Raw genomic sequence first — 22,759 nt, 5'->3', positions numbered from 1 at the left:
GTACCTAACATACTGGTACCTAACATGCTGGTACCTAACATACTGGTACCTAACATGCTGGTACCTAACATACTGGTACCTAACATACTGGTACCTAACATACTGGTACCTAACATACTGGTACCTAACATGCTGGTACCTAACATACTGGTACCTAACATACTGGTACCTAACATACTGGTACCTAACATGCTGGTACCTAACATACTGGTACCTAACATACTGGTACCTAACATACTGGTACCTAACATACTGGTACCTAACATACTGGTACCTAACATACTGGTACCTAACATGCTGGTACCTAACATACTGGTACCTAACATACTGGTACCTAACATGCTGGTACCTAACATACTGGTACCTAACATACTGGTAATGATGATGTTCACAGTACTGGTGACCTAATGGGTACCTAACATGGGGTCTGGTAAATGGGGGGGTATGGGGTATGGGAGCTGGTGAAGAAGTTATGGCGTCTGGTGAAGGGGGTACGGGGTTTCTTGAAGAGGGTATGAGGTCTGGTGAAGGGGGTATGGGGTTTCGTGAAGGGGGTATGAGGTCTGGTGAAGGGGGTGCGGGGTTTCATGAAGAGGATATGAGGTCTGGTGAAGGGGGTATAGGGTCTGGTGAAGGGGTATAGGGTCTGGTGAAGGGGGTATGGGGTGTGGTGAAAGGGAATGGGGTTTGGTGAAGGGGTATGGGGTCTTGTGAAGGGGTATGGGGTCTAGTGAAGGGGGTATAGGGTCCATTGAAGGGGGTATAGGGTCTGGTGAAGGGGGTATGGGGTCTGGTGAAGGGGGTATGGGGTTTCGTGAAGGGGGTATGAGGTCTGGTGAAGGGGGTATGGGGTCTGGTGAAAGAGGTATGGGGTCTGGTGAAGGGGATATGGGTTCTTGAAAAGGGGGTATGGGGTCTAGTGAAGGGGGTATGGGGTGCAGTGAAGTGGGTATGGGGTCTGGTAAAGGGGTATGGGTCTAGTGAAGGGAGTATGGGGTCTAGTGAAGGGTGTATGGGGTCTGGTGAAGGGGGTATGGGGTCTAGTGAAGGGTGTATGGGAACTAGTAAAAAGAGTATAGGGTCTAGTGAAGGTGGTATGGGGTCTGGTGAAGGGGGTATAGGGTCCAGTGAAGGGGGTATGGGGTCTGGTGAAGGGGGTATGTTGTCTAGTGAATGGGGTATAGGGTCTAGTAAAGTGAAAGAGGTATGTGGTCTGGTGAAGAGGGTATGAGGTCTGGTAAAGGGGGTATGGGGTCTGGTGAAGGGGTATGGGGTCTGGTGAAGGGGGTATAGGGTCCAGTGAAGGGGGTATGTGGTCTGGTGAAAGGGGTATGGGGTCTAGTGAATGGGGTAAAGGGTCTAGTGAAAGAGGTATGTGGTCTGGTGAAGAGGGTATGGGGTCTGGTAAATGGGGTATGGGGTCTGGTGAAGGGGGTATTGGGTCTGGTGAAAGTATAGGGTCCATTGAAGTGGGTATGGGGTCTGGTGAAGGGGGTATGGGGTCTAGTGAATGGGGTATAGGGTCTAGTGAAAGAGGTATGTGGTCTGTTGAAGAGGGTATGGGGTCTGGTGAAGGGGGTATGGGGTCTGGTGAAGGGGGTATGGGGTCTGGTGAAAGGGGTATAGGGTCTAGTGAAAGGGGTATGGGGTCTGGTGAAGGGGATATGGGGTCTAGTGAAGGGGGTATGGGGTCTAGTGAAGTAGGTATGGGTTCTAGTCAGGAAGGTATGGGGTCTGGTGAAGGGGGTATAGGGTCTAGTGAAACGGGTATAGCGTCTAGTTAAGGGGGTATGGGGTCTAGTGAAAGGGGAATAGGGTCTGGTGAAGGGGGTATGGGGTCTGGTGAAGAGTGTATAGGATCTAGTGAAGGGGGCATGGGGTGTGGTGAAGGGCTTATAGGTCTAGTGAAGGGGAGTATAGGGTCTAGTGAAGGGGGTCTTGTGGGGGGTATAGTGAAGGGGGTATGTGTTCTGGTGAAGGGGGTATTGGGCCTAGTGAAGAGGGTATGAGGTCTAGTGAAGAGGGTATGGTGTCTTTTGATGGGGATAAGGGGTCTGGTGAAGGAGTATTGGGTCTAGTGAAGGGGTACGGGGTTTGGTGAAGGGGGTATGAGGTCTGGTGAAGTTGCTATGGGGTCTAGTGAACGAGGTATGGAGTCGGGTGAAGGGGTTATGGGGTCTAGTGAAGGGGGTATGGGGTTTGGTGAAGTGGGTATGGGGGCTAGAGAATCGGGTATGGGGCCTTGGTAAGGAGGTATGGGGTCTAGTGAAGGGGGTATATGATCTGGTGAAGGGGGTGTGGGGTCTGGTGAAGGGGGTATAGGGTCTAATGAAGAGGGTATAGGGTATAGTGAAAGGGGTATGTTGCCTGGTGAAGGGGAATAGGGTCTAGTGAAGGGGGTATATGGTCTAATGAAGGGGGTATGGGGTCTGGTGAAGGGGGTATTGGGTCTGACGTTGTTATCAGGAGAGTGACTGTGTCTGACGTTGTTATCTGGAGAGTGACTGTGTCTGACGTTGTTATCTGGAGAGTGACTGTGTCTGACGTTGTTATCTGGAGAGTGACTGTGTCTGACGTTGTTATCTGGAGAGTGACTGTGTCTGACGTTGTTATCTGGAGAGTGACTGTGTCTGACGTTGTTATCTGGAGAGTGACTGTGTCTGACGTTGTTATCTGGAGAGTGACTGTGTCTGACGTTGTTATCTGGAGAGTGACTGCGTCTGACGTAGTTATCTGGAGAGTGACTACGTCTGACGTTGTTATCTGGAGAGTGACTGCGTCTGACGTTGTTATCTGGAGAATGACTGCGTCTGACGTTGTTATCTGGAGAGTGACTGTGTCTGACGTTGTTATCTGGAGAGTGACTGCGTCTGACGTTGTTATCTGGAGAGTGACTGTGTCTGACGTTGTTATCTGGAGAGTGACTGTGTCTGACGTTGTTATCTGGAGAGTGACTGTGTCTGACGTTGTTATCTGGAGAGTGACTGTGTCTGACGTTGTTATCTGGAGAGTGACTGTGTCTGACGTTGTTATCTGGAGAGTGACTGTGTCTGACGTTGTTATCTGGAGAGTGACTGTGTCTGACGTTGTTATCTGGAGAGTGACTGTGTCTGACGTTGTTATCTGGAGAGTGACTGTGTCTGACGTTGTTATCTGGAGAGTGACTGTGTCTGACGTTGTTATCTGGAGAGTGACTGTGTCTGACGTTGTTATCTGGAGAGTGACTGTGTCTGACGTTGTTATCTGGAGAGTGACTGCGTCTGACGTTGTTATCTGGAGAGTGACTGCGTCTGACGTTGTTATCTGGAGAGTGACTGCGTCTGACGTTGTTATCTGGAGAGTGACTGTGTCTGACGTTGTTATCTGGAGAGTGACTGTGTCTGACGTTGTTATCTGGAGAGTGACTGTGTCTGACGTTGTTATCTGGAGAGTGACTGTGTCTGACGTTGTTATCTGGAGAGTGACTGCGTCTGACGTTGTTATCTGGAGAGTGACTGTGTCTGACGTTGTTATCTGGAGAGTGACTGTGTCTGACGTTGTTATCTGGAGAGTGACTGTGTCTGACGTTGTTATCTGGAGAGTGACTGTGTCTGACGTTGTTATCTGGAGAGTGACTGTGTCTGACGTTGTTATCTGGAGAGTGACTGTGTCTGACGTTGTTATCTGGAGAGTGACTGTGTCTGACGTTGTTATCTGGAGAGTGACTGTGTCTGACGTTGTTATCTGGAGAGTGACTGTGTCTGACGTTGTTATCTGGAGAGTGACTGTGTCTGACGTTGTTATCTGGAGAGTGACTGTGTCTGACGTTGTTATCTGGAGAGTGACTGTGTCTGACGTTGTTATCTGGAGAGTGACTGTGTCTGACGTTGTTATCTGGAGAGTGACTGTGTCTGACGTTGTTATCTGGAGAGTGACTGTGTCTGACGTTGTTATCTGGAGAGTGACTGTGTCTGACGTTGTTATCTGGAGAGTGACTGTGTCTGACGTTGTTATCTGGAGAGTGACTGTGTCTGACGTTGTTATCTGGAGAGTGACTGTGTCTGACGTTGTTATCTGGAGAGTGACTGTGTCTGACGTTGTTATCTGGAGAGTGACTGTGTCTGACGTTGTTATCTGGAGAGTGACTGTGTCTGACGTTGTTATCTGGAGAGTGACTGTGTCTGACGTTGTTATCTGGAGAGTGACTGTGTCTGACGTTGTTATCTGGAGAGTGACTGTGTCTGACGTTGTTATCTGGAGAGTGACTGTGTCTGACGTTGTTATCTGGAGAGTGACTGTGTCTGACGTTGTTATCTGGAGAGTGACTGTGTCTGACGTTGTTATCTGGAGAGTGACTGTGTCTGACGTTGTTATCTGGAGAGTGACTGTGTCTGACGTTGTTATCTGGAGAGTGACTGTGTCTGACGTTGTTATCTGGAGAGTGACTGTGTCTGACGTTGTTATCTGGAGAGTGACTGTGTCTGACGTTGTTATCTGGAGAGTGACTGTGTCTGACGTTGTTATCTGGAGAGTGACTGTGTCTGACGTTGTTATCTGGAGAGTGACTGTGTCTGACGTTGTTATCTGGAGAGTGACTGTCTGACGTTGTTATCTGAGAGTGACGTTGACGTTGTTATCTGGAGAGTGACTGTGTCTGACGTTGTTATCTGGAGAGTGACTGTGTCTGACGTTGTTATCTGGAGAGTGACTGTTATCTGTCTGACGTTGTTATCTGGAGAGTGACTGTGTTTGACGTTGTTATCTGGAGAGTGACTGTGTCTGACGTTGTTATCTGGAGAGTGACTGTGTCTGACGTTGTTATCTGGAGAGTGACTGTGTCTGACGTTGTTATCTGGAGAGTGACTGTGTCTGACGTTGTTATCTGGAGAGTGACTGTGTCTGACGTTGTTATCTGGAGAGTGACTGTGTCTGACGTTGTTATCTGGAGAGTGACTGTGTCTGACGTTGTTATCTGGAGAGTGACTGTGTCTGACGTTGTTATCTGGAGAGTGACTGTGTCTGACGTTGTTATCTGGAGAGTGACTGTGTGACTGACGTTGTTATCTGGAGAGTGACTGTGTCTGACGTTGTTATCTGGAGAGTGACTGTGTCTGACGTTGTTATCTGGAGAGTGACTGTGTCTGACGTTGTTATCTGGAGAGTGACTGTGTCTGACGTTGTTATCTGGAGAGTGACTGTGTCTGACGTTGTTATCTGGAGAGTGACTGTGTCTGACGTTGTTATCTGGAGAGTGACTGTGTCTGATGTTGTTATCTGGAGAGTGACTGTGTCTGACGTTGTTATCTGGAGAGTGACTGTGTCTGACGTTGTTATCTGGAGAGTGACTACTTCTGACGTTGTTATCTGGAGAGTGACTGTGTCTGACGTTGTTATCTGGAGAGTGACTGTGTCTGACGTTGTTATCTGGAGAGTGACTGTGTCTGACGTTGTTATCTGGAGAGTGACTGTGTCTGACGTTGTTATCTGGAGAGTGACTGTGTCTGACGTTGTTATCTGGAGAGTGACTGTGTCTGACGTTGTTATCTGGAGAGTGACTACGTCTGACGTTGTTATCTGGAGAGTGACTGTGTCTGACGTTGTTATCTGGAGAGTGACTGTGTCTGACGTTGTTATCTGGAGAGTGACTGTGTCTGACGTTGTTATCTGGAGAGTGACTGTGTCTGACGTCTGACGTTATCTGGAGAGTGACTGTGTCTGACGTTGTTATCTGGAGAGTGACTGTGTCTGACGTTGTTACGTTGTTATCTGGAGAGTGACTGTGTCTGACGTTGTTATCTGGAGAGTGACTGTGTCTGACGTTGTTATCTGGAGAGTGACTGTGTCTGACGTTGTTATCTGGAGAGTGACTGTGTCTGACGTTGTTATCTGGAGAGTGACTGTGTCTGACGTTGTTATCTGGAGAGTGACTGTGTCTGACGTTGTTATCTGGAGAGTGACTGTGTCTGACGTTGTTATCTGGAGAGTGACTGACGTTGTTATCTGGAGAGTGACTGTGTCTGACGTTGTTATCTGGAGAGTGACTGTGTCTGACGTTGTTATCTGGAGAGTGACTGTGTCTGACGTTGTTATCTGGAGAGTGACTGTGTCTGACGTTGTTATCTGGAGAGTGACTGCGTCTGACGTTGTTATCTGGAGAGTGACTGTGTCTGACGTTGTTATCTGGAGAGTGACTGTGTCTGACGTTGTTATCTGGAGAGTGACTGTGTCTGACGTTGTTATCTGGAGAGTGACTGTGTCTGACGTGTTATCTAGTGACTGACGACTGTGTCTGATCTGGAGAGTGACTGTGTCTGACGTTGTTATCTGGAGAGTGACTGTGTCTGACGTTGTTATCTGGAGAGTGACTGTGTCTGACGTTGTTATCTGGAGAGTGACTGTGTCTGACGTTGTTATCTGGAGAGTGACTGTGTCTGACGTTGTTATCTGGAGAGTGACTGTGTCTGACGTTGTTATCTGGAGAGTGACTGTGTCTGACGTTGTTATCTGGAGAGTGACTGTGTCTGACGTTGTTATCTGGAGAGTGACTGTGTCTGACGTTGTTATCTGGATAGTGACTGTGTCTGACGTTGTTATCTGGAGAGTGACTGTGTCTGACGTTGTTATCTGGAGAGTGACTGTGTGACGTCTGGAGAGTGACTGTTGACGTTGTTATCTGGAGAGTGACTGTGTCTGACGTTGTTATCTGGAGAGTGACTGTGTCTGACGTTGTTATCTGGAGAGTGACTGTGTCTGACGTTGTTATCTGGAGAGTGACTGTGTCTGACGTTGTTATCTGGAGAGTGACTGTGTCTGACGTTGTTATCTGTTATCTGTGTCTGACGTTGTTATCTGGAGAGTGACTGTGTCTGACGTTGTTATCTGGAGAGTGACTGTGTCTGACGTTGTTATCTGGAGAGTGACTGTGTCTGACGTTGTTATCTGGAGAGTGACTGTGTCTGACGTTGTTATCTGGAGAGTGACTGTGTCTGACGTTGTTATCTGGAGAGTGACTGTGTCTGACGTTGTTATCTGGAGAGTGACTGTGTCTGACGTTGTTATCTGGAGAGTGACTGTGTCTGACGTTGTTATCTAGAGAGTGACTGTGTCTGACGTTGTTATCTGGAGAGTGACTGTGTCTGACGTCTGGAGAGTGACTGTGTCTGATGTTGTTATCTGGAGAGTGACTGTGTCTGACGTTGTTATCTGGAGAGTGACTGAGTCTGACGTTGTTATCCGGAGAGTGACTGTGTCTGACGTTGTTATCTGGAGCTTGACTGTGTCTGACGTTGTTATCTGGAGAGTGACTGTGTCTGACGTTGTTATCTGGAGAGTGACTGTGTCTGACGTTGTTATCTGGAGAGTGACTGTGTCTGACGTTGTTATCTGGAGAGTGACTGTGTCTGACGTTGTTATCTGGAGAGTGACTGTGTCTGACGTTGTTATCTGGAGAGTGACTGTGTCTGACGTTGTTATCTGGAGAGTGACTGTGTCTGACGTTGTTATCTGGAGAGTGACTGTGTCTGACGTTGTTATCTGGAGAGTGACTGTGTCTGACGTTGTTATCTGGAGAGTGACTGTGTCTGACGTTGTTATCTGGAGAGTGACTGTGTCTGACGTTGTTATCTGGAGAGTGACTGTGTCTGACGTTGTTATCTGGAGAGTGACTGTGTCTGACGTTGTTATCTGGAGAGTGACTGTGTCTGACGTTGTTATCTGGAGAGTGACTGTGTCTGACGTTGTTATCTGGAGAGTGACTGTGTCTGACGTTGTTATCTGGAGAGTGACTGTGTCTGACGTTGTTATCTGGAGAGTGACTGTGTCTGACGTTGTTATCTGGAGAGTGACTGTGTCTGACGTTGTTATCTGGAGAGTGACTGTGTCTGACGTTGTTATCTGGAGAGTGACTGTGTCTGACGTTGTTATCTGGAGAGTGACTGTGTCTGACGTTGTTATCTGGAGAGTGACTGTGTCTGACGTTGTTATCTGGAGAGTGACTGTGTCTGACGTTGTTATCTGGAGAGTGACTGTGTCTGACGTTGTTCTCTTGAGAGTGACTGTGTCTGACGTTGACGTTGTTATCTGGAGAGTGACTGTGTCTGACGTTGTTAGTGACTGTGTCTGACGTTGTTATCTGGAGAGTGACTGTGTCTGACGTTGTTATCTGGAGAGTGACTGTGTCTGACGTTGTTATCTGGAGAGTGACTGTTATCTGTCTGACGTTGTTATCTGGAGAGTGACTGTGTCTGACGTTGTTATCTGGAGAGTGACTGTGTCTGACGTTGTTATCTGGAGAGTGACTGTGTCTGACGTTGTTATCTGGAGAGTGACTGTGTCTGACGTTGTTATCTGGAGAGTGACTGTGTCTGACGTTGTTATCTGGAGAGTGACTGTGTCTGACGTTGTTATCTGGAGAGTGACTGTGTCTGACGTTGTTATCTGGAGAGTGACTGTGTCTGACGTTGTTATCTGGAGAGTGACTGTGTCTGACGTTGTTATCTGGAGAGTGACTGTGTCTGACGTTGTTATCTGGAGAGTGACTGTGTCTGACGTTGTTATCTGGAGAGTGACTGTGTCTGACGTTGTTATCTGGAGAGTGACTGTGTCTGACGTTGTTATCTGGAGAGTGACTGTGTCTGACGTTGTTATCTGGAGAGTGACTGTGTCTGACGTTGTTATCTGGAGAGTGACTGTGTCTGACGTTGTTATTGGAGAGTGACTGTGTCTGACGTTGTGTGACTGTGTCTGACGTTGTTATCTGGAGTGACTGTGTCTGACGTGTTATCTGGAGAGTGACTGTGTCTGACGTTGTGACTGTGTCTGATCTGGAGAGTGACTGTGTCTGACGTTGTTATCTGGAGAGTGACTGTGTCTGACGTTGTTATCTGGAGAGTGACTGTGTCTGACGTTGTTATCTGGAGAGTGACTGTGTCTGACGTTGTTATCTGGAGAGTGACTGTGTCTGACGTTGTTATCTGGAGAGTGACTGTGTCTGACGTTGTTATCTGGAGAGTGACTGTGTCTGTCGGTGTTATCTGGAGAGTGACTGTGTCTGATCTGGAGAGTGACTGTGTCTGACGTTGTTATCTGGAGAGTGACTGTGTCTGACGTTGTTATCTGTGTCTGACGTTGTTATCTGGAGAGTGACTGACGTTGTTATCTGGAGAGTGACTGTGTCTGACGTTGTTATCTGGAGAGTGACTGTGTCTGACGTTGTTATCTGTGTCTGACGTTGTTATCTGGAGAGTGACTGTGTCTGACGTTGTTATCTGGAGAGTGACTGTGTCTGACGTTGTTATCTGGAGAGTGACTGTGTCTGACGTTGTTATCTGGAGAGTGACTGTGTCTGACGTTGTTATCTGGAGAGTGACTGTGTCTGACGTTGTTATCTGAAGAGTGACTGTGTCTGACGTTGTTATCTGGAGAGTGACTGTGTCTGACGTTGTTATCTGGAGAGTGACTGTGTCTGACGTTGTTATCTGGAGAGTGACTGTGTCTGACGTTGTTATCTGGAGAGTGACTGCGTCTGACGTTGTTATCTGGAGAGTGACTATGTCTGACGTTGTTATCTGTAGAGTGACTGTGTCTGACGTTGTTATCTGGAGAGTGACTGTGTCTGACGTTGTTATCTGGAGAGTGACTGTGTCTGACGTTGTTATCTGGAGAGTGACTGTGTCTGACGTTGTTATCTGGAGAGTGACTGTGTCTGACGTTGTTATCTGGAGAGTGACTGTGTCTGACGTTGTTATCTGGAGAGTGACTGTGTCTGACGTTGTTATCTGGAGAGTGACTGTGTCTGACGTTGTTATCTGGAGAGTGACTGTGTCTGACGTTGTTATCTGGAGAGTGACTGTGTCTGACGTTGTTATCTGGAGAGTGACTGTGTCTGACGTTGTTATCTGGAGAGTGACTGCGTCTGACGTAGTTATCTGGAGAGTGACTGTGTCTGACGTTGTTATCTGGAGAGTGACTGTGTCTGACGTTGTTATCTGGAGAGTGACTATGTCTGACGTTGTTATCTGGAGAGTGACTGTGTCTGACGTTGTTATCTGGAGAGTGACTGTGTCTGACGTTGTTATCTGGAGAGTGACTGTGCCTGACGTTGTTATCTGGAGAGTGACTGCGTGACGTTGTTATCTGACGTTGTTATCTGGAGAGTGACTGTGTCTGACGTTGTTATCTGGAGAGTGACTGTGTCTGACGTTGTTATCTGGAGAGTGACTGTGTCTGACGTTGTTATCTGGAGAGTGAATGTGTCTGACGTTGTTATCTGACGTCTGTTTATCTGGAGAGTGACTGTGTCTGACGTTGTTATCTGGAGAGTGACTGTGTCTGACGTTGTTATCTGGAGAGTGACTGTGTCTGACGTTGTTATCTGGAGAGTGACTGTGTCTGACGTTGTTATCTGGAGAGTGACTGTGTCTGACGTTGTTATCTGGAGAGTGACTGTGTCTGACGTTGTTATCTGGAGAGTGACTGTGTCTGACGTTGTTATCTGGAGAGTGACTGTGTCTGACGTTGTTATCTGGAGAGTGACTGTGTCTGACGTTGTTATCTGGAGAGTGACTGTGTCTGACGTTGTTATCTGGAGAGGGGCAGGAAGTGGCGCCATGTGTTGAGGGAATTTTCTTGATTTTTTTGTTTCATCCTCTGCTGTCTTTATTGTTTAGTATTAAGTGATTCTCTTCTGTTCTCATTTTTGTTTCTTCAAGGGAGGCGACTTTCTTCTCTTCACTTCTCTTACTTCTGTCTTACTGTCCAAAACTTATTCCATGACTTAGTCTCCCACTGAGAGAGTTGGATGGGAACGAGATTTTGGCAAATATCTACTTGCTTAAACAACTTCGTACGGAGTTGTTTAAGGAATCAGAATCGATCTTTACATAGCTACTTGCTGTCTACTCCTGCTGACCAATCGTAATTTAAGTCATCGATGGCTTGTTGGTGAGGAACCTATGATATCTGGCACTCTTGGGCACTTCACCCACATTCATAGTATATTTTTATAAATTTGTGAAAAACGTCAACAGATGTTCCAGACCATGGAGCTGAACTCTTCTCCAGGACTGACCATCCCAAACTTTTTTCTCCAAGGATGGATGATTACATCATCTTTACCTTGTTACTACTGTTGCCTAAAATACATTCTTATCTGTATTTGACTGATGAAGCAGCCTACTGTGTAGGCGAAAAGTGTCAACATTAAAAACACCCAACTGTGGCACATGTGTCTTATTCATCCATTATCCCTGATATATGCGTCCCCCAGAGGCATCACACACGTGTCTTTCATTTTCTGGTGAAGGATTAATCTATTGTTACATTCATTACTAGCTTTGCTTAGTCAGTTAATTGTTTATATTTATCTTACAAGTTGGCTTTGTTTAATAAAGGCATTAAAATTAATCTGTAACATTTATTTGATTTTTTTATTTTCAGGTTATAAATTTTTTTTCATCAATATTTTCCATAGAGAAACCCAACAGCTCTCTTTTTTTTATTATGAACATGAAAGATGGAAGAAGGAACCAGAATATATACCAGAGGGAGGTGGAAGTTGGGAGTGGTAAGCTTATCCTAGCCATCCTACCTAGAAGAACTGTTCAAACACTGAAAACTAAATACTTTTAGTTGTCCTGTACACTAGCTAGCTAGGAGAGCTGACAAGTGAGCCAGAAGTTGTAAATGACCACCATCATGAAAATCTGTGTAGTCTGCAGAACGAGTAACACATGAAGTCATGCATGGACTGCATGCAATCTCTGTGGTAAGTGGTCCCATGGGTCATGCAGTAACCTTAAACCAGCAACCACTATTGATATAAAATCAGCAAAATGTTTTTAGATCTGCCCAAACGAGATACACCTGTGGGAGAAAGTTACATTTATATTAAAAGTCAAGAACACCAACAAAATATCCTTCTTAGAAAACCTGGCAGCCTTGTATAACAACTGGGAAAATAAAATGGGTGGGTAAGAAGGGGGCTGTCATGGAGACCAATGCGCCAGAGGATACTGGTGTTGTCCTGGAACACAGTGCACCAGATGGGGATGTTGTTGTCCTGGAACACAGTGCACCAGATGGGGATGTTGTTGTCCTGGAGGACAGTGCACCAAATGGGGATGTTGTTGTCCTGGAGGACAGTGCACCAGATGGGGATGTTGTTGTCCTGGAGGACAGTGCACCAGATGGGGATGTTGTTGTCCTGGAGGACAGTGCACCAAATGGGGATGTTGTTGTCCTGGAGGACAGTGCACCAGATGGGGATGTTGTTGTCCTGGAGGACAGTGCACCAGATGGGGATGTTGTTGTCCTGGAGGACAGTGCACCAAATGGAGCTGGGCCGGCCTTAAGCAGATTGGACCGATTGCTCCCAATTGGGCCCCATGCCTAAGGGGCCCCCTTGCTCGAGTGTAATCTACTCTTGGCTTGTCAAGTACACAACAAGAAGTAAAACAAAATAGGTTTTGGATGTATGTTGGTGAATTAATAAATCATGTCACAGTCACTAAAGCAAGTGGTAATGTGACTATGCATTTTTCAGAGATGATATAAAAAATTTGTATATCACCTCTGAAAATTACTCTGTAGGCATAAATGTTTACAATTTTAAATTAAAATGTAGTTTACATCTGTTTAGTTTATTAACTCACATGCATTGTTTAAGTGCATAATTTGACTGCTTCCATACATAGAGCCAACAAAAACTGTACCAACTGGGCCCCGCACCTCCTGAGGTCGGCTCTGAAATGGAGATAGTAACCCTGGTGATGAAACAGTTAAAGATAAGGTCATGCAGTTTTCAGAGGAACAATGTAGTAATACTGAGGATGAAGCCTCAGGGAATAGTGTTGACATATTACCAGTAAAAACTGGTGGAAGCACTGATGTCCATACAGTGGCTGTAGGTAGAGGGGAAGCAGAAAAAAGTGCATCAGTAAGGAATGCGGCCACAAACAAAAAAACAAAATTCCAATCTATGCAAATTCTATGCCATGAGTATGTGCAGGCATAGTGTAACTAAGTAAATCAGCCCCTGGAGTATTACCTATGTGATAAATATTCGTTGTGAAAATTTCATGACAATCCTTACTGAGTGCTTCTTGCCTATATCTTTATCTATTTACTATGTGCATGATTCTGTAACTCAGGTGTAGGAAATAAATGAAGTATAATTAAAAGATAAACTGGGTAATGTCATCTACCATCATTGTTTTATTAAAATATAATGTACAACAAAAGATAAATATTAAATTAATTGAGAAAGTATTACACTGGTAAACCAAAATGCTTCCGAGACCAGAGTAACAATTTCCAACTAATTTTAGGTCACTGATAATGAATATCATGGTTAAAATTGTGGCAGTGTTTCTTACCACACTCACAGTCACACTGACCTTCATTATTGTTCCAGCAGTTATAGAAGGTGGTTGTGCTGTGCAAGTTTATATTCTGAGGTGAAAGGTAGATGATTTTCTTAGCCAAACACTTTTTAAACATATAATAAATATTCAACGAGCAAGCTATTGATAAGCATGTGAGGAATATTAGCTGCCATGTTGTAATGATAAATTAATGAATAAATTTTCTGTTTATCTTCTCATTGTTTGTTGTTTTCTTCTTTCAGATGCCTCGTACTTGTGTGAATAAGGCAGACAACTTCTGCTTCATTTGTGGTGAGATGACCTTTGCATCACAGAAGCGCCATATAACTACTATGCTTAGAAAGGAATATAACCTATATTTTGGATGCAAGATTGAAGCAGACCTTCATGGGGAGGAGAAAGCTGCTTGGGAAGCATTAAATTTAGTGGCAAAAGGATTTCTCGGAAACAGAAGATAAGGCAACTAAGAAGAATTGGTGGGAAACCTCATCAAGGATTACAAGAACATTGGATGTAACATGTCACTTAAAATCCACTTTTTGGATTCACATTTAGTCTTTTTCTTTTCCAGCGAACTGTGAAGCAGTGACGAACATGGTGAAAGGTTTCACCAAGATATTTCAGCCATGGAAAAATGGTACCAGGGCAAATGGGACACAAAAATACTTGCAGACAAATGCTGGACATTGGCAAGAGATGATTCTTTAGCCCACTATAAGAGTCAAGCAAAAAATCAGAGAGTAGGTACGGATTATAGTTTAAAACACACTTACACAAACTGTATATTATAATAAAATAATCATATATTACATGTCTTGTATCTTTAAACCTATATGCAACAAGCATTTCTCAAGGTGATATTTGGGTTCAGGACATGGAAATACATAAGAATTAACTAATTAACTAATCTCATTTATGAAGTATAAAACTTTTCAAAAATTGTTGACCAGTGTTATGTGGATTAAATTACCTGCATGAACCTCATTACATTCCTATCAGTAATTTAACTAGGAAGGCAACAAAGATAACTATTATTTAACCATTGTTACAACTCTGAGGCGTCTAGGAATATTTTTGAGACACTCGAGGTCACCAGGAGAATGTCTCCCTTCCACACCCACGACCCTCATATATTCCCACATCTACTCTGGACCTATAAATGTTAACATCAAATTTAATAAACACAACCAGTAATTCTGGTAATAATATTTACATTAAAATTATGTGGACTGTATAATTAGGTAGACTGACGGAAGGAAGAGGGGGGGGGGAGGGGGGATACATGTATGTATACATCATGTGAGAAAATATTTATGTGTTACCACCATTCACCAAATTTATGTGTAGGTCGCCTGGTGCAGCTGGATCACCCACAACACCTGCCTAAATATGAGGAAGCTAACTGGCCACAAGTTAAACATATTAAGTGCAGTAGCACAGCTATTTTTTTTTTCGTCAGATTTCTTTCATTGTTGGTGCACAAGACGAAGTGTTTTCTCTATTTACTGTAAATATTTGTCAATAAGATATCCCAAACAACAACTGAAAGTAGAACGATTTACTGAAAATGCCATTTGGCAGGATGGTAGACCTATATGGCACGACGTAAGGTTGTTTGGGCACTTAGTACCCAGAGAACAATGCTAGTACGAATTTTTGGTGTTGCACTTTCCTCTAAATATCTTATCTTTATTCCACAAAAAATTGAAGTTTGTTAGTTCTTAGACTTTTGCAAAAAATCTGCCCTTTACTCCCATATAAATCCCAAAATATTTGGAATATTTCCAAAGAGAGTAGTAAGGGAGAAAAAGTTAGCATATGAGAAGTTTTTACAAAGTAGAAGTGATGCAAGGAGGGAAGAGTATATGGAGAAAAAGAGAGAAGTTAAGAGAGTGGTGAAGCAATGTAAAAAGAGAGCAAATGAGAGAGTGGGTGAGATGTTATCAACAAATTTTGTTGAAAATAAGAAAAAGTTTTGGAGTGAGATTAACAAGTTAAGAAAGCCTAGAGAACAAATGGATTTGTCAGTTAAAAATAGGAGAGGAGAGTTATTAAATGGAGAGTTAGAGGTATTGGGAAGATGGAAGGAATATTTTGAGGAATTGTTAAATGTTGATGAAGATAGGGAAGCTGTGATTTCGTGTATAGGGCAAGGAGGAATAACATCTTGTAGGAGTGAGGAAGAGCCAGTTGTGAGTGTGGGGGAAGTTCGTGAGGCAGTAGGTAAAATGAAAGGGGGTAAGGCAGCCGGGATTGAGGGGATAAAGATAGAAATGTTAAAAGCAGGTGGGGATATAGTTTTGGAGTGGTTGGTGCAATTGTTTAATAAATGTATGGAAGAGGGTAAGGTACCTAGGGATTGGCAGAGAGCATGCATAGTTCCTTTGTATAAAGGCAAAGGGGATAAAAGAGAGTGCAAAAATTATAGGGGGATAAGTCTGTTGAGTGTACCTGGTAAAGTGTATGGTAGAGTTATAATTGAAAGAATTAAGAGTAAGACGGAGAATAGGATAGCAGATGAACAAGGAGGCTTTAGGAAAGGTAGGGGGTGTGTGGACCAGGTGTTTACAGTGAAACATATAAGTGAACAGTATTTAGATAAGGCTAAAGAGGTCTTTGTGGCATTTATGGATTTGGAAAAGGCGTATGACAGGGTGGATAGGGGGGCAATGTGGCAGATGTTGCAAGTGTATGGTGTAGGAGGTAGGTTACTGAAAGCAGTGAAGAGTTTTTACGAGGATAGTGAGGCTCAAGTTAGAGTATGTAGGAAAGAGGGAAATTTTTTCCCAGTAAAAGTAGGCCTTAGACAAGGATGTGTGATGTCACCGTGGTTGTTTAATATATTTATAGATGGGGTTGTAAGAGAAGTAAATGCGAGGGTCTTGGCAAGAGGCGTGGAGTTAAAAGATAAAGAATCACACACAAAGTGGGAGTTGTCACAGCTGCTCTTTGCTGATGACACTGTGCTCTTGGGAGATTCTGAAGAGAAGTTGCAGAGATTGGTGGATGAATTTGGTAGGGTGTGCAAAAGAAGAAAATTAAAGGTGAATACAGGAAAGAGTAAGGTTATGAGGATAACAAAAAGATTAGGTGATGAAAGATTGAATATCAGATTGGAGGGAGAGAGTATGGAGGAGGTGAACGTATTCAGATATTTGGGAGTGGACGTGTCAGCGGATGGGTCTATGAAAGATGAGGTGAATCATAGAATTGATGAGGGAAAAAGAGTGAGTGGTGCACTTAGGAGTCTGTGGAGACAAAGAACTTTGTCCTTGGAGGCAAAGAGGGGAATGTATGAGAGTATAGTTTTACCAACGCTCTTATATGGGTGTGAAGCGTGGGTGATGAATGTTGCAGCGAGGAGAAGGCTGGAGGCAGTGGAGATGTCATGTCTGAGGGCAATGTGTGGTGTGAATATAATGCAGAGAATTCGTAGTTTGGAAGTTAGGAGGAGGTGCGGGATTACCAAAACTGTTGTCCAGAGGGCTGAGGAAGGGTTGTTGAGGTGGTTCGGACATGTAGAGAGAATGGAGCGAAACAGAATGACTTCAAGAGTGTATCAGTCTGTAGTGGAAGGAAGGCGGGGTAGGGGTCGGCCTAGGAAGGGTTGGAGGGAGGGGGTAAAGGAGGTTTTGTGTGCGAGGGGCTTGGACTTCCAGCAGGCATGCTTGAGCGTGTTTGATAGGAGTGAATGGAGACAAATGGTTTTTAATACTTGACGTGCTGTTGGAGTGTGAACAAAGTAACATTTATGAAGGGATTCAGGGAAACCGGCAGGCCGGACTTGAGTCCTGGAGATGGGAAGTACAGTGCCTGCACTCTGAAGGAGGGGTGTTAATGTTGCAGTTTAAAAACTGTAGTGTAAAGCACCCTTCTGGCAAGACAGTGATGGAGTGAATGATGGTGAAAGTTTTTCTTTTTCGGGCCACCCTGCCTTGGTGGGAATCGGCCGGTGTGATAATAAAAAATAATAAAAATATTTCCAAAAGTGCTAAAAATAAGAATAATCATTATTTTACAATTTCTGTGAATATTATTCCACTTAATTAAGTAGTAAAGGCGTAGTTAAGTGAAATAAGTCAATAAGTTACTTCTGAGATATTGGCCTGGAACACGGGCCAGCCCCCCCCCCCGTCTCAATTTTTTTCCGCAAAAATCGCGTTTGTTTCGGTGTTTCTTTAGTAAACTGGTGTTCTAGTGCAGTTATCCTCTTCAAAACTCCGTTTTCTCTTACTCAAGGCCAAAGAATACGACATGGGGAGGAGTGGAAATGATTTTATATTGAATATTGCTGGTGGACTCTCGCCATATTATGGCCTATTTTATTCAGTCTAGAGGATATAATATCTTTGTACGTTATTTATAGTGTTTATTATGTTATATTAAATTAATTCTGATAGATAAATAAGCCGTTGAGTTGATATAGGAGTAATAATGAAGTAATTTCTCCTGGCTCTCTGGAGGGGGAATACTGCAAGTGTTCCCAGATGGTTCCTGATTGGCTAGAAGTCTACGTATAAGCTCCGCCTACTCTTATCTGATGCCAAATCGTCAATTATTATATTAGAAAGAATAATGCAAAAAATAGCGAGAAAAAACATAAGAACATAAGAACGAAGGAACACTGCAGAAGGCCTACTGGCCCATGTGAGGCAGGTCCAAGTCTCCTACCGGCTTAAGCCAATGCACCCAACCTAGTCAGGTCAGGTCACATTGACTTAAGGGAGGAACACGGCAACCGACCTGGTAGCACAAGCTATCAGGTCTAACTCACACCCACCCACATCCACTCATGTATTTATCCAACCTATTTTTAAAGCTACACAACGTTCTGGCCTCTATAACGGTACTTGGGAGTTTGTTCCACTCATCCACAACTCTATTACCAAACCAGTACTTTCCTATATCCTTCCTGAATCTGAATTTTTCCAACTTAAAACCATTGCTGCGAGTCCTGTCTAGGCTAGATATTTTCAGCACACTATTTACATCCCCTTTATTTATTCCTGTCTTCCATTTATACACCTCAATCATATCCCCCCTAATTCTACGTCTTTCTAGAGAGTGCAGATTCAGGGCCCTTAGTCTATCCTCATAGGGAAGGTTTCTGATACATGGGATCAACTTTGTCATCCTCCTTTGTACATTTTCCAGAGAATTTATATCCATTCTGTAATACGGTGACCAAAACTGTGCAGCATAATCTAAATGAGGCCTAACCAAGGATGTATAGAGTTGAAGAACAACCTGAGGACTCCTATTATTTATGCTTCTTGATATGAAGCCAAGGATTCTATTAGCTTTTTTGCGAACACTTATGCACTGTTGTCTTGGTTTCAGATTACTGCTAACCAGAACTCCTAAATCTTTTTCGAAATCCGTAATATTAAGATCTACATTATTTAGTTTATATGTGGCATGGTTATTGTCCTGTCCAACATTTAGAACTTTGCATTTGTCTATATTAAACTGCATCTGCCACTTCTCCGACCATTGTATCAGTCTATTCAAATCTTCCTGGAGTGCTCGAAAGTCCTCGCCAGAATGAATTCGACGGCCTATTTTGGTGTCATCGGCAAACTTGCCGATGTCGCTCTTTATGCCCTCATCTATGTCGTTTATGTAGATTGTGAACAGCAGGGGGTCCAACACTGACCCCTGTGGAACACCGCTCGTGACGCTTCCCCACTCTGATTTCTCCCCATTTATGCAAACTCTCTGCTGCCTATTTGTCAACCATGCCTCTATCCAGGAAAAAATTTCTCCTCCTATTCCATGTGCCTTAATTTTCCTCAATAGTCTCTGATGGGCTCTGATGGGCTGCGCACATCACCGTCACCATACCTGATATAAATGACTATAATTCCTTGTAGAAACGTCGTAGAACACTGAATCTTGTACCAGAGTATTGCTAAAGATGTGATGAATGGTTTTGAAAACCGACAAGTTGAAGAATTGAGACACTTATGCAACACATGGGAATCTTTATTGAAGAAACGTTTCGCCACACAGTGGCTTCATCAGTCCAATACAAAGTAGAAATGGGTAAGGAGAGTAGAAGTTTGAGGTAATCAGTCCCTCAACCTGGAATCGATGTGTTCAGTCCATCACTCTTAAGATTCCCATGTGTTGCATAAGTGTCTCAATTCTTCATTGCTAAAGAGTTAAGCTAATTTTCTATTTGATTAACTCAATTTCCATAATTTTTCGATTTTGGGGGGGCGGGGGGTGGGGGGTGGCTCGTGCGCTGCGCACCTCACATGGCCCCTTATCTGTGGGTGTTGATGGCTCTTTATAATCCCCTTTTTACATTTAATTTCTAACTCCTGCCAAGTCGTTGGTTTTGCACATTCTGCAGGACTGTAACTCCGATTCTTCTTGCTGGTATTTGGGAGGTTTAAACCAAATTTAGCTTCCAGAGCCTCTGAATAATTTCCCTCAAATTTCAGTGTCATCCTGTGCCTCAAATTCCAATATGGCGTCCTCCCTCCACCTGGCGCTACTTGTTTGCTGGTTCTCCTTTTAATTCCCAAATTAATTTTAACCAACAACAATGCATTTCATTGAATTGCATGCTAAATGCATTGTGGTTGTGCACAAATGTTATTGGCATTATTTATATTTAATTATTATTATTATTATTATTATTATTATTATTATTATTATTATTATTATTATTATTATTATTATTATTATTATTATTATTATTATCATTATTATTATAATTACTGTCAGGCTTTGCTGGGGCTACACTGGAATAAGCCCACAGCTTTGAAAAGAAATAGTCAGCCTAGTTCTCGGTGAGATTGCAGTTACATTACTTTCAGAGATCACAAGGCAAGTTAACAACACATTGGCTGGCTTGATTTCTGATGAAGTTTAACCTTTCTTTTTTGAGGGTCATCACTTTGTGCCCTTAAAAAGAAGGATGCAGGAATTATGTCGATTGCCGTGGGCAACACTTTTCGCAGCCTCATTTCCAAAGCTTTGTCCAAAGTACTTGTATGGAGGTGGCAATGATGCTTCAATCAAACCAGTTTGGCTTTGGGATCCCTCAAGGAATCGAAGCATTGGTTAATGTAATAAGAGTGTATATCAACAACCTGCCCGAAGACAATGCAATGGTAAAATTAGATTTCAAGAATGCATTTAATCTCTTGGAAAGAGATGTGGTATTAACAGCTGTACAAGAAAATTTTCCTGGTCTCTTCCCTTTCGTATCAACTAGATATAGCAAGGAATCAATGCTCCTGTTTGAAGAGGGTGTCCAGCAAGGGGATCCTCTCGCACCATTTCTTTTCTGTATAGAAGTTAGGGAAATCATGGTCAGACTGACTAGTGAGCTAAACATCTGGTTCCTGGATGATGGCATACTAGCAGGTACAAAGGAGTCCTTTCTAGATTATCTTACACAGGTGATGACACGAGAACAGGAAATGGGACTCATCCTGAATCCAACTAAATGTGAAATCATCTCGGTCAATCAACAAGTCATTGATGCAGTGAGATCAAAACTATCTGAAGCATCAGTCATTGCCCCCCCACAAATTCATAAATAGCGCCTTGCTTGGAGCACCTCTGGGAAGTGATGGCATTGACTAAATTCTCAGGCAGAAACTGCATGAGTTGAGGATGGAACAACAAATAGGCAATCTTGACACCCACGATGGCTTGTACCTTTTCACAAAATGCTTGAGCCTGCCCAGGTTAACATATTTCCTAAGATATGCACCCTCATTTAACGGTCCTATACTGCACGAATTTTACAGTATCCTGAGGAATATTTTTACGAAAGTACTCAGTCTTACTCTGGATGATGGGCAGTGGGACCAAGCTACACTATTAGTCACACTGGGAGGCATTGGTGTCCGCAAGGCATCACAGATTGCACTACCTGCTGTCCTGTCTTCATGTGTTTCATCCAGTGAACTTGTGCCAGTGATTCTCCCTGAACTTCTAAAGGAAAAGTTTGGAGTTAATGACTAAAAGTTCGTTGACGGAGTCACAATCTGAGATAATCTAACAGGCCCTTAAACCACACCTGCACTCCTCAACAACTACACTCACAATGGGATGGCCTAGTAGTGGAGGATATAGCCTCAACATTGCTCCAGAGTGTGTCGGGGAAAGAAAGAGCCCACCTCCTGGCAGTAAGAGCTCCTCATTTAAGGGAGCTTTCTGTTGGCTGTTCCTGACTCCTCCCTTGGCACACGCCTCGATCCACAGATCGTCTGCATTTGCTGTTGCTCTTCGTCTTGCCGCCCCTGTTCTCGTCGAACACAGGTACATTTGAGGCAGTGAATCCGATGAATAGATTACAAGGAGCATCACAACAGCCGTTTGAACAGCAAAAAAGGAGCCACTCCAACTATGCAGATTTGATGGAAACCAAAAGCGCCCAGATGGTATCACGCTTCAAGCCTGGACAGACGGCAAGCAGATGGAGTGGGACTATACATGTGTATTTACATTGGCTGATACCTCTCTCCAATACACCAGGGAGGAAGGAGGGGCAGCTGCCAGCTTCAGGGAGTCCCAAAAGACTAGAAAATATGGTGAACTTGCTCATCAAATTCAAATTCAAATTCAAATTCAAAGTTTATTCTCTATAAGGATTACAATGCTGAGTTTACAGAATTTGGTTATTGTGTGATTTACATGTAGTAAAATAATAATTACAGAGTGTACCACTAGAACACCTAGCATGGCTAGGCATTTCGGGGAGACTTAAATTAAATCTTAAGTTTAAAATATTACAAAATTATGTGGTAAGTTGGTATTATGGCTAAGTGACTAAATACTAGTTTGTGAGTTCTCGTAGGCTCAGAGACCCTTGGCCCACGGGAAAAAGAGTGCAAATAAGTTCCTTAAGGAGCTTGGTAAACGAAACATCAGGGTAACTAGGAATCCAAAGGCGGCTAGTGTTCTGTTCCAGCGACTCAGAGGAGTAATGCTTGCTATATCCTGGGCAGGCGCCCCACTCTGTGTTAAACATGTAGGTTACCCTGGTTAATGCTGGTACTAATGCTGGTTTCCCTGGTACTAATTCCGGTTACCCTGATTCTAATGCTGGTTTCCTTGGTTCTAATTCTGGTTTCACTGGTTCTAATTCTGGGTCCCTGGTTCTAATGCTGGTTACCCTGGTTCTAATGCTGGTTACCCTGGTTCTAATGCTGGTTACCCTGGTTCTAATGCTGGTTACCCTGGTTCTAATGCTGGTTACCCTGGTTTTAGTTCTAGTTTCCCTGGTTCTAATGCTGGTTCCTTTGGTTCTAATATTGGTGACCCTGGTTATAATTCTGGTTACCTTGGTACAAATACTAGTTACCCTGGTTATAATGCTGGTTGTCATGGTGATAATGCTGGTTACCATGGTTATAATGCTAGCAACTCTGATT

The 22,759-nt window shown here is 43.7% G+C and overlaps 1 protein-coding gene across 1 annotated transcript in view; it reads right to left on the bottom strand.

Annotated features, from left to right (window-relative positions):
- LOC138855459 (uncharacterized) overlaps positions 1-22,759 on the bottom strand; it is a 138,194-nt gene that overhangs the window by 8,976 nt on the left and 106,459 nt on the right. The window contains exon 3 of the mRNA XM_070104932.1: positions 12,630-12,720. Within this exon, the coding sequence (XP_069961033.1) occupies positions 12,639-12,720 (82 nt within the window). The 3' untranslated portion in view covers positions 12,630-12,638. The remainder of the gene's footprint in view (positions 1-12,629; positions 12,721-22,759) is intronic.

Source organism: Cherax quadricarinatus, chromosome 95 (assembly GCF_038502225.1).
Source record: "Cherax quadricarinatus isolate ZL_2023a chromosome 95, ASM3850222v1, whole genome shotgun sequence".
Taxonomy (NCBI): domain Eukaryota; kingdom Metazoa; phylum Arthropoda; class Malacostraca; order Decapoda; family Parastacidae; genus Cherax; species Cherax quadricarinatus.
This window is presented reverse-complemented; position numbering and strand designations above follow the sequence as displayed.